We start from the raw sequence: 18,383 nt of genomic DNA on the forward strand, positions 1-18,383 counted from the left end.
AATGACAACTACGTAAAAAAATTGGCAACTGATAAAAAAAAATTTACCACTTTATTAGATCAACCAAGCCCAAAAATTTCTTTATAACTTAAACTTATTAATTACTAATCCAAAAATCCTATTAACTTTAGCCAAAAAATAACTAAAATAACCCAATGGCATTTGGGAGAATGGGAGACAATTAATCGACAAGAGCAAAAAGAAAAAGAAAAAAAAACATTGATACTAACAGGGACGGACACACTGTGTTTGCAATCGGCGACTTCACTCGACAACTCGATGACTTCGCTTGCTGCTTGATGCTTCCATGAGTTCCATTGTTATTTCCTTCTAATTTATTGAGTGTCTTGTTGACTGAGTAGCAAAAATCGATTCCCATTTTTTCAATTCGACTCCAAGCCCTACATAAGAATGAAGCAAGTAAGTGTTTGAAGATTGAAATTTTACCAATTTTTTAGGTTGAAATCGAAATTGCTATGTTTGTTATCTTGAATTGGTGAAATTTCTATGTTTTTATTGATGTTATTGACTTATTGATTGATTTGGTGAAATAAAATTGCTATGTCTTATTGTCTTTATTGAAGTTCAATTTTGATTTGGTGTAGTTTGTATGTTTTTACTTTTTATTGAAGCTATTGGATGATTTGGTGAAATTATTAGTTATTTAGCTTAATTTTGAATTGTAGGTTACCCTTGGTGGTTTTCTTACCAAAAGACCAAGACCTAATCCTAATGAAAGTGGTGAAGGATCTTCCCAAACACCAACCACCAATCAATCAATCCCTTTGGTTTCTAATGCAATTCTACAAACTCCATGATCTATTGAAACTAATGATAGTGTTGATTTGAAAGATCTTCCAAAGGGCCCGACGGACTAGCCAAATATTACAAGGTATACCTTAAATATAATAGATGATGTAAAAATGGCATATTTGCTTCAAGGACCTTATCAAATAAGGCTACATAAGTTTCCAAAAATAAAAATAGGTGATAGAGTAAGAAGCTTCGTTCCTTCATGGTTTAACAATTTTGATTGGTTGGAATATAGTGTGAAAAAGAAAAAAAAACATATTGTTTATATTATTATGTGTGTGGAGACCTTATGGGACAAAAATAAGGGAGATATGAATTTGTTTCCCAAGGTTTTGATACTTGGAATAAAAATTGCATTTGATACTCATGTGGGCAATGTTGATAGTTTTCACAACAAAGCAAGAGAAAAGTGTGATTTTTATTGAGAGAAAAACAAGTTATTAATGTAGTCTTGAGGAGGCAAACCGAAGCGGACGACCATAAATATAAAGTGCAATTAAATCTTTTTATTATTGTTGTTAGACTTTTATTGAAATTCGGTTTACAGTTTCGTGGTAATGACGAGTCGGTTAACTCGGAAAATAGAGGGCTTTATATTGAAGTGTTAAAATCCATTCGAGAGACTAGTGAAGATATTTTCAACAATACTTTAGAAAATGCTCCTAAAAACAATCAACTTATTTGCCCTAAATTTCAAAAAGAACTTGTGCAATGTTTTGCACAAGAAGTACTTTTGAGTATTCATCAGGAGATTAGTCGAGATGTATTCACATTATTGGTTGATGAATCTAACGATGTCTCAAAAAAGGAACAAATGGCTATTATTTTGCGATATGTCGATAGTCTTGGATTTGTGAAGGAAAGATTCATTAGATTTGTGTACGTGAATGATACATCCTCTTTGACACTCAAAAACGCCATAAATGAAATACTTACAAGTAATACATTGAGTATTAGTCATGTAATTTATTCTTTACTTTTTTGTTACTTCAGTTTAATTTAATTAGCTTTATGTGTTATATTATATATATATATATATATATATATATATATATATATATATATTAATAGATAAGAGGACAAGGTTATGATGGGGCTAGCAATATGCTAGGAGAATTCAATGGTTTGAAAGCTTTGATATTACAAGAGAATGACAAAACTTTTTATATACATTGTTTTGCATACCAACTTTAATTACTGGTTGTAGCTGTATCAAAGAAGCATGATGGTGTTAGTGACTTTTTTGAGCAAATTTCATTGGTGGTTAATGTTGTTTGTGCCTCGTGTAAAAGAAAAGACTTACTATAGGAACAAGCAAGAGAAAGGGTGCAAAAAGGCTTGTGTAGTGGTGAACTTGAAACAGGAAGAGGGTTAAATCAATAGATTACACTTGTTCGAGCGGGAGATACAAGATGGAGTCACATTTCAATACATTCACAAGTTTGATGAAGGTGTTTGCAGATTTTCTTGTAGTTTTAGAATTTCTGAAAGTAGATGGAGGGTCATTGGCAAAACGTCAACAAACGTTCGAAATCTTAGCATACTTTAAATCTTATGAGTTTGTGTTTTACTTATATATGATGTATGGCATTTTACCCTCGCAGGTACATTATCAAAGAAACTTCATAAAAAAGATCTAGAAATTTTAGAAGCGGCTTCGATGGTTAGAAGGACAATGGATGCATTGCAATCTTTAAGAGACACGGGGTTTGCTAGAATTTTGCTAAAGGTATCATCTTTTTTTCAAACACACAATATTGCCACTTTGGAAATGGAGGATTTTTATGTTGGTGTGAGAAACCGTACGACCACAAAGACCAATAAATTTCATTTTGAGGTTGAAATCTTCAACACGGTGGTGGATATTCAACTTACAGAATATCAGGATCGATTTAGTGAAACAAGTACCCAATTAATAGAATACATGGGTGCTTTGAGCCATTAGGATTCATTTGTACAATTTGACAAATCAAAGTTGTTAACGTTGGCTAAGTTGTACAAGTATGACTTTGATGATTCGGATTGATAAATCTTGAAGGACAACTTGAGATATTTTATCACTCTTGCATCATAGATGAGCGGTTTACCACTTTGAAAGGAATTTCCGAGCTTTCTCGATTAATGGTTAGTATGGGGAAACATCGATCTTATCCTCTGGTTTATAAGTTTTTAAAATTGGCTTTGATATTACCTGTAGCGACCGCAAGTGTAGAAAAATGTTTTTGGAAGATGAAGCTCTTGAATAACGACTTGCATAACAAAATTGGTGATGAGTTTTTGACTGATGCATTGCTTTGCTATGTTGAGACCGAAGCACTTGTGAAAGTTAAGAATGAAAAAGTAATGGAACAGTTTCAAAAGATGTATGCACGAAGAGGACAAATTTAAATTGTAATAGATGATAGATCGTTGTTATGTTTTTAACTTTTATGTAATGGATCACTTATTTGTATTAGACGTAATGAATTATTTTTCGGTTTTATATTATGTTTGATCAGAAAAAAAATTCGGCAACACATACTGTCAATTCCCCCGTCTGTTCCTGCCTAGGTAGCCTGTTTTTTTGGAGAGCGCTTTTAGATAAGATCATGTCGGCTGCTACATTTAAAAATAGGAGAGTAAACATTGAATCAATTCCAGGTGTTTTTTTTGTGAGAATGAAGAAGAAAACATAGATCACTTGTTTTGTGACTGCCCATATGCGAAAACAATTTGGGTATGGATTCTTAGATGGCGTGGGATAGTGGTGAAGGTCGATTTCAGCAAGGTTAAGGAGATCCTAAACTTTGTGTCTAATTGGGGAAATTATACAAAACAAAAGAACATCTTGTTGGGAATTTGTTATGGCATATTATGTGATGTTTGGAATGTGTGATATGATCGAATTTTCAACAAATCCAGAATTCCCCTACTAAAATGGTTGACCTCGTTAAATCTACAGTGTTCCTGTGGTTCAAACCTCAGTTAATTCAAAAGTATTTAGATGGAGTGATTGGAGTCATTGCCTTTTCCTTAGCATGTGATTGTATCTGCTAATACTTTTAATATGTATTTACTCTACTTTCTTTGTATCTATTTTCGCCTAGTATCTAGCTAGGTAAGGTTTTTAATATATTTGCTCCTTCTAACAAAAAAACATGTGTCTTTAATTGCTTTGTTTTAGAGGCAAATAAGTGTTTTGTGAACTAAAGAGGTGTGTCTTTAATTTTTTTTGTTTTAGAAAACAATGATAGACAACTAAGTGTTATTTAGAACTTAAGACGAGGTGTGTTTTAATTATGTTGGTTCAAAGGGTTAATTAATATGATGCAAAAAAAAACATGTACATGTTACATCCATTCATATGTGATTATAACTAAGATGACTTTGTGGTCATGTGTATCCAAATTAAAATGGGTTAAGAGGGTGGTTCAGTTGGCTTGTGGATCACCAACATAAAAAATCATGGGGGTGTGGGTTGTAGTGTAGTGTTGGTAGTGGCAAGGATAATGGAGATGGTGGTGGTAGTGGTAATGCCGGTAGTGGTGACTGACAATAATCGTGATGGAGGTGGTGGTGGGTCAGTGATTACGATAGTGGTGGTGATGGGTGTGGGGGTGTGTTTGTAGGGTTGGGATGGGGTAGGGTAGGAGGGGTGGTGTGAGGGTGGTTGTGTGTGTGTGTGTGTATATATATATATATATATATATATATATATATATATATATATATATATATATATATATATATATATATATATATATATATTAAATTGAATTAAAAAAATGTGAAAAATAATAATTATCAGTTCGTTAAAATTTTCTAAGTTCTTTGTAATTTTGGAAAATTTTCTTTTTCTATGAATTTTTTAGAAAAATCATTGAACTAAACGTGTTTTAAAAATTCTTATTTTTCTTAGAAATTTTTTCCTAAAAACACCTCATTTTTCCATAACTAAATGCACCGATATCTTTTTCCCGAGTATGTGATTGAGGAAGGTGTTACTTAAGTTGTGTATATAGCGTTACCTATATTAAAGATGATATGATCTAAAGGGTGATTTCTGAAGAAGTGTTCAAATGTTTATTTTGAATATAGTGTTTTCAAAACATGATGTCTTAAGAAGTGTTAAGTCGGCGATTTTTTAAGATAAGTAAGGTAGACATTCATTTTTAGTGTGCTAATGTGTATAAAGATGCTACGAAAATGGTATGTATCTAAAATGTGCGGCTGATTCAGAACGTTCCTTGTGATTAAGATACCAAACCCTACAAATTCCACTTCTATTTGACAGATTCCTACTCCTTCCAAAACATCCTTACGAAGCAATACCCCACTAATATATCACATCGTGACCCATTTAGAAATTATCAAAGGCAAATATCCAAATAAATGCAGCTATAAACAAGAACACAATGCTCTTCTAATGGATCTACAACCCTTGTAAAAAGATACAAGTTTACAAATCCTTCAAAACCAAAATAATATTCCCACAGTAGAACACAACCCAAACATCAATCCATTTTGTTTTATCAATACAACTTATCATATATTAGGGAAGCTATTTAGGATTATCCAAATCATTCTTCACAAGGCCTCAGCTCGTATCAGATTTCTCCAATGCTACAACAGAATGACATCTTTGTTAGTGTAAGAGCAAAAAAGAAACAAAATGGAGTGAGGTTACTAAATTTACTGGATTAATTATGGCTTTAAATATAATAATCACTTCATATGTAATGTAGAAAAGAATTTTTGATGTAGAAACAGGGAGTGAGGTTACTGTTGTAGTTCAGAAGCTTCTCGATGAGATCAACATGAGTCATTAGCATTCTTCTGCAACAATAACGGACAAGTCCCAAAGCATCAAGAGCATCTCTGCATGAGTCAACAGAAAAAAAGACACCATAAATTATAAATGAATTAAAGATCTTATGAACACAGCCAATAATGGTGAGAAGTTACAAACAGAAGGATTTAGCACCATGATATGAAAAGTTAAGAAATGTTACAATCTGCTGTTAAAGTTTATGTAAGTTCTACAATCAAATTAGCCATGAAAGAAAAAGTAAGATAAGAAAAAAAGATTATGCATGTGCGTCCATAGGAGAGCAGTAACAAAGTTTAATGTGCTTCTTAACAAAAATTTCTTCATCTGATTTCTGTAATTTTATCAATTTAGAAGTTGATATTAGTGTGTCCAGCTTTCAGAAAAGGAGCAAATATACAGAGTCGAAAATTGTAATATGCTGTAAATACCATGTTTCTCTGTATGTTCAAAATCTTGAATCTATCACTAACAGGGATATAATTACAATCAGCAAAGTAATCACAGTTCTCATAAGGCCAAGCATTCGATTTTATTTAAAAAAAAAAAACAAACAAACAATAAAAACAAAAACATCGACAATTCCTCACCCTTCCGTGTAATCAGACTGGAGAAGATCAAGATACGTGTCCCATTTGTTTCCAATGACCTAACAAAAACACACAAATTTGTCGATGAAATTAGGTCCTCGAAAGAAGTTACGAAACATTAAACATACGAACAAAAGCATTATTCACTTTATGTTAATCGGAAAAAAAAAATACAGATGATCATTCGAGAATTAGGGTTTTAGGGTTTACCTTGCCGCAAGTGAAACAACGAACAGGAATAATCATCTTTGTTTTCCCTCTATGTGACCTGCTATGACTGTATAGTTTATATACCCGGGATATTGACGGAAATTAATAATTTGAGCTCGTAGAGAAAAAAAAAAAAAAAAAAAAAAAAGATATATAGTATTTTTTTGATTCTGGAGTTCAAAAAAAATGCCTCATGTTATAGACAAAATTGCATAAATGGTCCCTGTGTTTGTCAAATTTATGTGTTTTTGGTCCAAAACGAAATATTGGTGCACCATTGGTCCAAAATTGGATCTTTCTATCGTTTTTGGTCCTTATCTACTTAAAAAGACCATTATACCCTTATAATTTGTTTTCCATTTTTTTATTTATATTAATGTTTTTAACTAATTGAAAATACAAAAACACACACACACTCTCTCTCTCTCTCTCATGTGAATTGATCAATGTTCTCATTGGTAGAAAGGAGATTAATGGGAGGAAATTCAAACAAATAAGCTCAAAAAAAGGATGCATTTGTCAACGTCCCTAAGATCAACGCCTCACTTCCGACCAATGGTACACCCATCACCCGCCTCACCTACGACCACTGCTACACTTCTCTCTCTCTCTCTCTCTCTCTCTCTCTCTCTCTATCGCTCTCTGGAAACTCGAGATACACAATCAAGCACTTATATACACACAATCAAGAACATAAAATCTCGTTCTTTGTTCATTCTCCATGCAACCCAATCCCACCACCCTTGTACACATAATGGCAGTGGAGTGTTTTTTAGATTCATCCCTATAAACATAGTGGTGAAATCATAGGCGAAGATGGTTGAGGGTGACGATCCTTCTTCTCTTGCGTTGATGTATAATCTGAGAAAACAGTGCTGGCGACGTAGATCTGAGAAATGGCGGCGACATATGAGAGAGGGTCGGAGATGGCCATAACACAAACCCCTAATCGTAGGTAAGGAAGCAACAACACAAACCCCAAATCTTCAGTAGGAAGAGATGTAAGAGACGATAGTGAACAGTGTAGGTAAAGATTTGTTGTGGGTGGTGGTAGCTGTGAGGGCTAGAGATTTGGATGTTGGCAATTGGGGATTTACAGGTGGCAGAGAAGGCAGAGCTTTGGCTGAGAAGTTGTTCGTCTTTGCCGAAAAATGATGCTTTTTAGATCCAGTAGAAGACGAATGAGCGGTGGGAGGTGGGTCACATTGTTGGATTTTGCATCTAGGTCGCAGGCCATCATCACCGGAGTTTACTAAGGGGATGTTATGCACAAGCAGGGGCGACCACGGTGGTGTAGGTGGTAGTTTCCGAGCACTGGTAGAAGAAAGGGAGAGGATAGACCGATTATGTTGAGAGAGAGAGAGAGAGAGAGAAAAAGAGTAGGGTGGGGTGGTAATTTCTTTTTCCATTTCTTTTAATTGAAATAATAATAAATAAAATAAAAGAAATTAAAAAAGAAATATGTAAGGGTATATTGGTCATTTTAGGTGAGGTATAGACCAAAACTACACAAAAATACCAACCAAAGGGACCAAAACCATACAAAGTATCTGAAATTGGACCAGTGGTGCACCAACGTTTCATTTTGGACCAAAAGCACATAAATTTGCCAAGCACAGGGACCATTTTTGCAATTTTGTCCATGTTATAATTGTTAAGATGTAACAAACATAAACAAAATTTCCTTCTTAAATTTTTATGCTTGTCCTTAAAATGGTTTTTGTGAAACCTTTTTTTAAAGAGTTGATTTGTACACAACAAATTTTTTACCACACACAACAATTGGTGTTTTAAAATGTTATATTGTACAACTCAATAATACATAAATTGTTGTGAATGGAAAAAAAAAACTATTATATACGGATCAGTTCCTTTTTTTTATATGATAATGTCTACAGATTTTTGCACACAAATACTATTTTATCATGAATATCAATGCGATAGATGTTGAAATTATTTTAAACAAAAGTTGAAATTATTTTAGATAAATGTTATTTTTGTCATTTATATTTTCTTTTAAGTTTTTTTTTAAAGATTTTCAAAAAAATTTTGTTATATATTTTTTAAAAGTTAGGATATTATATATTAATTTTTTACAACATTGTTTTACATGAAATCTTTTTATGAAATACATTTGTTTTTATATGAAAGGTAAAATTTATATAAATAAAAAATTAGAACTTATAAATTATAATTATCATGTAAATATTATATATATATATATATATATATATATATATATATATATATATATATATATATATATATCTTTTGTTGTCTAGACTTTATCTAAAATAATCAAAATATAATACATAATTAAATATTGATGTTTTATATTTTTTATCTAAAAAAATTGAAGTATAAAAACATCATTTTATTACTTTTAAATTTTTAAATGATGAGATTTTTAAAATTTATCTTCATTTTTCTTATATAAATATATTTATTTTTATGAAAAAATATGATGTGTTATTATAAAAGAAAGTTATTATAGAAAAAAATATTATGTTGCTATTTTATTTAAAAATATAAATATGAATTTTTAAGTTAAAGATAAAAATATGTTTGAGTTTTAGTTTTATAAAAATATGTTTCAGTTTTAGTTTTATAATATAAGTACAGTAAATTTTATATCATATGAACTTTTGATATTTAATTTTAAAATTTTATTTTGTTTTATCAAATTTTAAATATTAGTAAATACATAAACCATTCGAAGCGAAAAAATTTTAAAAAAAGAAGAAAAGAAAAGAAAAAAAACATATGTTACTTAATAATTAACTACATTGTTACACATGCAAAAATAATTAACCATTAAATAGAATGAGTTGAACGAAGTTGATGTCATATTATTCATATGGTTAATTATCTTAACATGTTTAGCAACCTAGTTAATTATTAGCTAACAAACGTTTTTTAATTTTGCTTTGAAATATTTATGTCTTACTAAAAATATATTCATAATTTGATAAAACTAAATAATTTTTAAAACTAAATATCAAAGTTTTATATTGAACCAATGTAAAATTTATCGTACTTATATTTTATAAAATTAAAACTAAAACATATTTTTATTTTTAACTAAAATTTGCATACTTATATTTTTTTTAAATATAATAGCAACATACTATTATTAATAACATTTTTTTTAATAATAAAACATCATATTTTTTGAAAGAATGAATATATTTATATAAGATAAATGTTAAACTTACATCATGTAAAATTTTAAAAGCAAGAAATTGATGTTTTTATTATTATATTTTTTTAGATAAAAAAAATACAACTGAAAATATTTAGTTATGCAGGGAGAATTACATAAAAACACAACCATTTATCAACCAATATTCAGAAAGAAACTTTATAATTTGTTTATATGTAGAAAAAATCCTTACATTTTCAGTAACTTTTTAGTTTACCCAACTATTCATTTTTTAAAAGAAGTTATTAGTTGTTTTGTGACATAACATTTATCTTGTTTTGTAACATCCGGTTTCGAATGTTCTTGATTTCAGGATAGCGGTGTAACGACCCATTTTTCACGTCCGAAAATTTCGTTTTAAAACATTACTTTAGAAAACATTAATAAATAAAAACATTGTTTGATCACACCATAACACAACGTAAACCATGTTCTAAAAAGTCAAACCATACAACCCATCAAAATATCAGAGTACAAATCCCAATGAATCTCGTAAATGCGGAAACCTGAGTGTGTGCATGATGTGCCGCTACCGCGCTCGCTCCTTCCCCTTCGGTGAAGAGGTACCTGAAAACAAAACAGTAAAATGTAAGCACAAAGCTTAGTGAGTTCCCCCAACGTACCACATACCATACAAACACATAACATGCATATTACCAAGCTATTATGGGCTGCCTGACTACCCGGTACGGCCATTCTAGGGTGCCGACCTACCCATACGGCCATTCTGGGGTGCCGTCCTACCCGTTTCAAGCCATTCTGGGGTGCTGACTACCCGTGTCAAGCCATTCTGGGGTGCTGACTACCCGTGTCAAGCCATTCTGGGGTGCTGACTACCCGTGTCAAGCCATTCTAGGGTGCTGACTACCCATGTCAAGCCATTCTGGGGTGCTGACTACCCATCGGTCCTAACAACTGATCCTCGAGGACTGGTCCCCTCCTGCTACCTCTATCGCATAACATAATAGGCCAACATACAAACATATCATCACATACTGTCAGACGTTTCTGGGGTGTCTGACTACCCTGCGGTCCTAACAACCGAACTCTACTACTATCGCATATAACGTATCATGATAGCATATAACATATCAGGTAGTAGCAAACCTAGATGATATCACAAAGACAATCATCTATCATACGTCTCCTACTGGTGGGCCGGCATTGTGGCCTTAGACCCACCACTACTGGAAGGTAACTCACCTCAAAGTAGCTGCTGAACTGATCGGGAACTAACTGACTGCTGCTGCTCCGGAAATCCTCCGGTTGCAATTCCCACAACACAAACTCAATCAAACACTGCTAACTGTCCTTTGGGTAAAATGACCATTTTACCCCTGGTCTAGCTCTAAGTCAAAGTCAGAGTCAACTTTCAGTTGACCCAACTCGCCGAGTTGGTTCTCCAACTCGTCGAGTCCCTATCAGACGATTGTCCTGAGTCCCTGTTTCTACTCGTCGAGTTAGGTTATGACTCGACGAGTTCATCTTCTAAACTGACATTCAACCCCTTCATCCTACTCTCCGAGTTGTATGAACAACTCGTCGAGTTCATCTTCATCCGAAGAACACTTATGCTAAGACTCGCCGAGTTGTATGAACAACTCGCCGAGTCTGTTCTTGATCTATGAAGATTGCCTTGGACTCGCCGAGTCAGGGCATTGACTCGCCGAGTCCTAACATGGGTGAGTTCAACTTCCAACTCACCGAGTCACCCCCTGTGACTCACGGATCAAACTCGATACATCATAAAGGGACCAATTCGGTGACTCGCGACCAGACTCGCCGAGTCACATATACGACTCGCCGAGTCGCCGCCATGCATCCATCAAATACACTGATTTGCTCGATTTCAGTCCATGTCATTCACAGATCTGGGCTTCTAGGACACAAATCACACGTAAAGTTTCCAACTTTACGTGTATATATTCACCAATATGGATTTTAGGGCTCAAAGTGCACCAAAAGAGGTAGATCTAGGGCTTTCATGCAATATGACCCCATAAAGGCATTAGATCCAAGCTCCAGGGACTAAATCATGCCTAGATCTAAAGGCTAACAACTTAATACAACCCACAAAGCACAAACAAGCTTGGGGAAGAGCTCAAGAAGGACTTCTATGAAGCTAAAAGAGATTACAAGCTTGAAAACAGAGGGGAAACGAGCTATACCTCAAGGAAAACGTTGAGATGACACAGAGATGCCTGACCTCCTTCTCCTCTTCTTGATCTACTCTTCTTTCTCCTCAAAATCTTCAAGAACACACCAAAACACTTCAATCTCCCAAGGAAATAAGGGTATAAACGATGTTGGGAGCTCTGGGGGTGAATGGGGGCGAGTTTGGGGCGGAAATGAGGGTTTAAATAGGGTACAAACCCTTGAAATTTAGGGTTTCATCCAGCAGCGGTGACTCGCCGAGTCACCAACTTAAACGTGTCCTGAGTCTCGTCCCTACTCGGCGAGTCGAACCTATGACTCGCCGAGTCCAAGGCTAAAATGGGGAAATACTCAAATAAGGTTTACATACCGGGAACCAGGTGCTACAAATCTCCCCCACTTATTTTAGACTTCGTCCTCGAAGTCTGCTGCTCGATCCTGAAACAGCTCGGGGTAATGCTCCATCATCTCGTCCATCGGCTCCCAAGTCCATTCCGAACCCTTGCGGTGCTGCCATTGCACCTTCACTAGTTCCACCCTCTTGTTCCTCAAAGCCTTCGACTTCCTGTCGAGTATTGCGACTGGGTGCTCAATGTAATTCAAGCTGTTATCAACCTGAATATCCTCCAACAGTACTACTGCTGAATCGTCCACTAGGCACTTCCGCAGCTGCGAAACATGGAAAGTGCTGTGGATCTGACTGAGCTCGGCTGGCAGATCCAGCCTATACACCACCTTGCCCACCCGGGCTACAACCCTGAACGGCCCGATGAATCTTGGGCCCAACTTGTCCCGCTTCCTGAATCGAATGACGCCTTTCCAAGGCGACACTTTCAGGAGAACCATATCCCCGACTTGGAACTCCAAGTCGGATCGACGCTTGTCGGCGTAACTTTTCTGCCGACTCTGAGCAGTCTGAAGTTTGCTCCGAACCTGCTGGATCCTCTCAGTCGTCTCTAGCACCACCTCGGTGCTTCCCATGACTCTCTGGCCAACTTCACCCCAGCATATCGGGGTTCTGCACCTCCGCCCGTACAACATCTCGAATGGTGGTCGATCAATACTCGCGTGGTAGCTGTTGTTGTATGAGAACTCAGCCAAGGGAAGATAGGTATCCCAGCTACCACCGAAATCTAACACACACGCCTGCAACATGTCCTCCAAAGTCTGGATGGTCCGCTCACTCTGACCATCTGTCTGCGGGTGAAAGGCGGTGCTAAAATGCAATCGAGTGCCCAACTCGTCATGAAACTTCTTCCAAAATCTGGAAGTGAAACGTACATCCCTATCCGAGATCACCGATACCGGCACCCCGTGCCGCGCCACGATCTCCCTGATATAGATATCGGCCAATTTCTCGGCCGATATGCTCTCCTGAATTGGAATAAAGTGAGAACTCTTGGTCAGTCGGTCCACGATGACCCAAATCGAATCCACTCCACGCGCGGTTCTGGGAAGCTTTGTAATAAAATCCATGGTGATGTCTTCCCATTTCCACAGTGGAATGTCCAACGGATGCATCTTACCATGCGGTCTCTGATGTTCGGCCTTGACCTTCCTGCAGGTCAAACACCGCTCAACGTACCATGCCACATCCCGCTTCATGCAGGGCCACCAATAGTTCAGATGGAGATCCCTATACATCTTCGTCGCCCCAGGATGATTAGAGAATCGGGACTTGTGCGCCTCATCCATTAAAATCTGGCGGACGCCCCCGTGATACGGCACCCACACCCTATGGTGTAGTGTCAATAGACCCGGCTATCATAATCAAAGGAGGTTACCTGACCCACCACGCGCTCGCTCTTCCGATGCTCCTCCTTGATAGCCTCCTGTTGAGCCTCCCGAATTCGCTCCAATAGGGGAGTCACTACGGTCATCCTCATGCATACGTCCTTGATCGATGCCGCCTTGCGGCTAAGCGCATCGGCCACCACGTTGGCCTTCCCCGGGTGGTAAAGGATCTCGCAATCATAATCCTTTACCACATCCAACCATCGACGCTGCCTCATGTTCAGATTCGGCTGGTCCATGAGATACCTCAGACTCTTGTGGTCCGTGTAGATGGTACAACGAACCCCGTAGAGGTAATGTCGCCAAATCTTGAGGGCGAATACCACGGCCCCCAACTCCAAATCGTGCGTCGGGTAGTTCGCCTCGTGAGGCTTGAGTTGCCTCGAAGCATAGGCAATGACATCCCCCCTCTGCATCAGAACTGCGCCCAACCCTGAAATGGACGCATCACAATAAACCACAAAATCCTCTACGCCCTCAGGTAGGGCTAGGATCGGCGCCTCACACAATTTCTATCTCAGCATCTCAAATGCAGCCTGCTGCTCGGGTCCCCACCGAAAGACCACGGCTTTCTTCGTCAGTCGCATCAGGGGTACGACTATCTTGGAGAAATCCTGGATAAATCTCCGATAGTAGCCCGCTAATCCCAAGAAACTCCGAATCTCTGATGGAGACTTCGGAACCTCCCATCTCATCACAGCCTCAACCTTGGCCGGATCGACCAGAATCCCGTTCTGGTTGACGAGGTGCCCAAGAAACTGCACCTCACGCAGCCAGAACTCGCACTTGGAGAACTTGGCATACAAGCTCTCCCTCCTCAGGGTCTCCAACACCTCCCTTAGATGCTCCTCATGCTCCTCCTGGGTCTTGGAATAAACCAAGATGTCATCGATAAAGACTATCACAGACCGATTCAGCATCGGTCTGCAAACGCGGTTCATGAGATCCATGAACGCGGCAGGAGCATTGGTGAGCCCAAACGGCATCACCACAAACTCATAGTGGCCATAACGTGTCCGAAACGCGGTCTTCTGCGTATCCTCCTCCCTGACCCTCATCTGATGATAACCCGAACGCAAGTCAATCTTGGAGAACCAAGATGCTCCCTGAAGCTGGTCAAAGAGGTCATCAATCCTCGGGAGTGGGTAACGGTTCTTCACCGTCACCTTATTCAACTCCCGGTAATCTATACACATCCGATGCGACCCATCCTTCTGATGGGTTTTGAGCATTATAACACTTCCTAAGTGTACATGCAACCCTAATAAACCTTGGATCTATGTTTGTCTAGAATACATGCAATAATTGTTTTTCCAAGGCTTATATCCTAACTAGCATGGCATGGGGAACTTGAATCAAATAAAGCTAGTAGAAAATACTTACCTTGTAGTTGTAGTTGATTCTTTGGAGTTTTAGAGCCTAGCACCAATAATGTGGATGCCTAAAATGAAAGTCACAAATCACCACAAACTTGGAACTTTGAGAGAATAGTCACACTACTCTTGAAATCGGCCCTCACCACAACATGTGTCAACTAGTGTCCACTAGATTGATTTCAAGAGCCAAAGCCTCCTTTATATAGTGTGGTGGATTAAGGTTACATCCATGTAAACCCTAATACCCATGTCTCTTCATTTCCATGAGATCCATGGGTTAAAGCTCCATGGAGTATCCATGGACTTTTCCATCCAAGCCTAGCCCATTCCAAATAAGCATAAGCCCACACTATATAAATATAGAAGCCCATATTTAATTAGTAATATCTTTGATCACTAAATTAATCCTAGATTAATTATAGATCACTACTAATTAAATAATATGATCTTATATTAATATATTAGAACTTATAATATATTAATAAATCATTACTTGTACTATTCTCAAATATTATCCATAATCTGTTCGGGTGAAGTGCAACCCAAATGGACCATGCCGGGTCGGGTCAAGTATATACCAAATATAGTTATGGGCTTAGACACTATATCCAACAGTCTCCCACTTGGATAAGTCTAGTAACTATATTTGCAAGTATAACTTCAGGAACCGATCCGCAATCGTAGCTCTTTAAACTCTGTTGAACTAGAACGCGCCATTTAGATAAGTGATCATATAATCCTCTGTTCTAGATATCAGCCGTACAAATACATGGAACATGGTCTTGCTTATTGTCCAGCATTTGTTTCCCGATTTCTGATTTGTTTGACAAAGAACTTAATTGAACACATCAACTTAGTTCTGACCGGGCCCGGTACATAGGTCAAAACAAAATCATCGAGGGGCCCAGATATCAGCTTCTAATCCAAGAAGGAACAGATAAACTTCGACTCATATGTTTGTTCTACCACTCATTGAATTACACACAAGAGCACGTTTTATAACATCGAGTTACCAATGCGTTTTCATACAATCAATGCATAACCAACTTGTAAGTAACAAATCATATCGCTAGGTTTGAAGACTTATATGATATTACCGTCTCACGATCACTCGAGATAGAATTCCATGAAGTGATTCCAGTGAGCGTGGGTTGGGTCCAATGCTCAGAACTTATGAGCACTCATGATTGTTGTAGCCTTGTCTAACACCTTAGACCTCTACAACCAAACATGACAGTCTTGATTCATACCTACTTCCGACATATGACCGACTGTGGAGGTTTGAATAATATGTTATACTAAACATAATTATTCTAGAAGTCAAAACATGCAAAAGAAATATAGTAAAAGATCGACAAGAGATAGCAACACTTTACTCATAAATAAAACACCTTTTATTCATCATCAAATGTCAATTACACTTTACAAATTTCTGGGTTATCTAACTACTAAAACTTATATCATCCTTCAGCCCTATGCTCCGAGCATGCTGGAGATGCTTAACCCTACTCAGTCCCTTCGTGAGGGGATCTGCCGGGTTCTCATCCGATGATACCCTCTTTGCCATGAGGAGTCCTTCTTCAATTCGATGTCTTATGAAATGGTATTTTCTGTCGATGTGTCTGGATCTCCCGTGATCCCTTGGTTCCTTGGCTAAGGCAACCGCACTATTGCTGTCACAGAAAATATCCATCGGCTCTTTGATAGTTGGTACAACTCCAAGGTCTCCGATGAAGTTCTTTAGCCATATAGCCTCCTTTGCTGTCTCGCTTGCTGCTATATACTCTGATTCACAAGTGGAATCAGCCACTGTCTCCTGCTTGGAACTCTTCCAAGTGATTGCTCCTCCGTTTAAGGTAAAGACCCAGCCTGACTGAGAGCGGAAATTATCCCTATCAGTCTGGAAGCTAGCATCACTATACCCTACAACTCTCAAGTCATCACTCCCACCGAAGGTAAGGACCCAGTCCTTAGTCCTTCGCAGGTACTTGAGGATATTCTTTACCGCAGTCCAGTGTTCCTTGCCAGGGTTCCCCTGATACCTGCTAACCATGCTCAAAGCAAAGGCTACATCAGGTCGAGTACACGTCATAGCATACATGATCGATCCTACAGCAGAAGCATAAGGTAGTCGACTCATTTCTGCTATTTCAGCCTCAGTACTAGGGCTTTGTGTCTTACTCAATCTAGCGTTACACTGAATGGGTAACTCACCTTTCTTGGAGTTATGCATGTTGAATCTTTTCAACACTTTATCCAAGTAGGTGCTTTGACTAAGTCCAATTAGTCTTTTACTCCGATCTCTCAAGATCCTTATCCCTAAAATATAGGCGGCTTCACCAAGGTCCTTCATAGCGAAACACTTCCCAAGCCAGGACTTTACTTCCTGCAGGGTTGGAATGTCGTTTCCTATGAGTAGTATGTCATCCACATACAATACCAAGAAGCTAACTATACTCCCACTAGCCTTGACATACACACAGGATTCATCTTCACTCCTAGAAAAGCCAAATTCCTTGACCTTCTCATCAAAGCAAAGATTCCATCTGCGAGGTGCTTGCTTTAATCCATAAATGGATTTCTCAAGCTTACACACTCTATTAGGGTACTCGTTGCTGACAAAACCCTCTGGCTGACTCATGTAAACATCTTCAGCCAACTTTCCATTAAGGAAGGCGGTTTTGACATCCATTTGCCAAATTTCATAGTCATGAAATGCGGCTATGGCTAACAGACCCCGAATAGACTTAATCTTGGCTACCGGAGAAAAGGTCTCATCATAATCCACTCCAGGAATTTGAGAGAAGCCCTTTGCAACCAATCTAGCCTTATAAGTGTGTACTTTACCATCCATGTCGGTCTTCTTCTTGAAGACCCATTTGCACCCTACAGTCTTACGACCTGGTACATTCTCAACCAAGTTCCAAACTTGATTGTCATACATGGATTGTATCTCGCTATCCATAGCCTCTTTCCATTTAGCAGACTCGGGGCCTGCCATGGCTTCCTCGTAGCTGTTAGGGTCATCTTGACTTACTAGTGTCCCATCACTAATAAGTGTCTCACCTTCTGCAGTAATATGAAATCCATAGTAATGCTCAGGTGCACTCCTAACTCTCGTGGAACGTCTCAGAGGTACAGATTCGTCAATTGGCTCAACAGGAGTTTCCTCCTCAAGTTAAGGGCTAGAGTTTGAAGTTCCTTCACCACTTGACTCTTGAATTTCTTCAAGATCAATTTGCCTCCCACTGTCTCCTTGGCTTATAAACTCTCTTTCTCGAAAGACTCCTCTTCTTGCTACAAAGACCACATTGTCACTAGGTTTGTAGAAGAGGTAACCAAAGGATTGTTGTGGGTAGCTGATGAAAATACACCTCTCGCTTCGGGGTTCGAGCTTATCATGAGTCTCGCGTCTCACGAAAGCCTCGCAACCCCAA

General features: G+C 37.7%; 2 protein-coding genes across 2 annotated transcripts; one reads left to right on the forward strand and one right to left on the reverse strand.

The window, feature by feature from the left end:
* Nucleotides 1-411: 411 nt before the first annotated feature.
* On the forward strand, nt 412-3,201 carry LOC145015977 (uncharacterized). The gene is made up of 7 exons (XM_078974432.1): nt 412-420; nt 687-788; nt 1,361-1,774; nt 2,021-2,183; nt 2,275-2,328; nt 2,418-2,717; nt 3,011-3,201. Exons 1-7 carry the CDS (start codon nt 412-414, stop codon nt 3,199-3,201), a joined length of 1,233 nt encoding a protein of 410 aa, XP_078830558.1.
* Nucleotides 3,202-5,193: 1,992 nt separating this feature from the next.
* On the reverse strand, nt 5,194-6,548 carry LOC145015658 (DNA-directed RNA polymerases I, II, and III subunit RPABC5). The gene is made up of 4 exons (XM_078974128.1): nt 6,421-6,548; nt 6,211-6,269; nt 5,576-5,670; nt 5,194-5,415 (listed from the first exon to the last, which is right to left on the reverse strand). Exons 1-4 carry the CDS (start codon nt 6,454-6,456, stop codon nt 5,390-5,392), a joined length of 216 nt encoding a protein of 71 aa, XP_078830254.1. The 5' UTR covers nt 6,457-6,548; the 3' UTR covers nt 5,194-5,389.
* Nucleotides 6,549-18,383: the final 11,835 nt, after the last annotated feature.

This window comes from Lactuca saligna, chromosome 9 (assembly GCF_052625555.1).
Source record: "Lactuca saligna cultivar CGN05327 chromosome 9, ASM5262555v1, whole genome shotgun sequence".
NCBI lineage: Eukaryota > Viridiplantae > Streptophyta > Magnoliopsida > Asterales > Asteraceae > Lactuca > Lactuca saligna.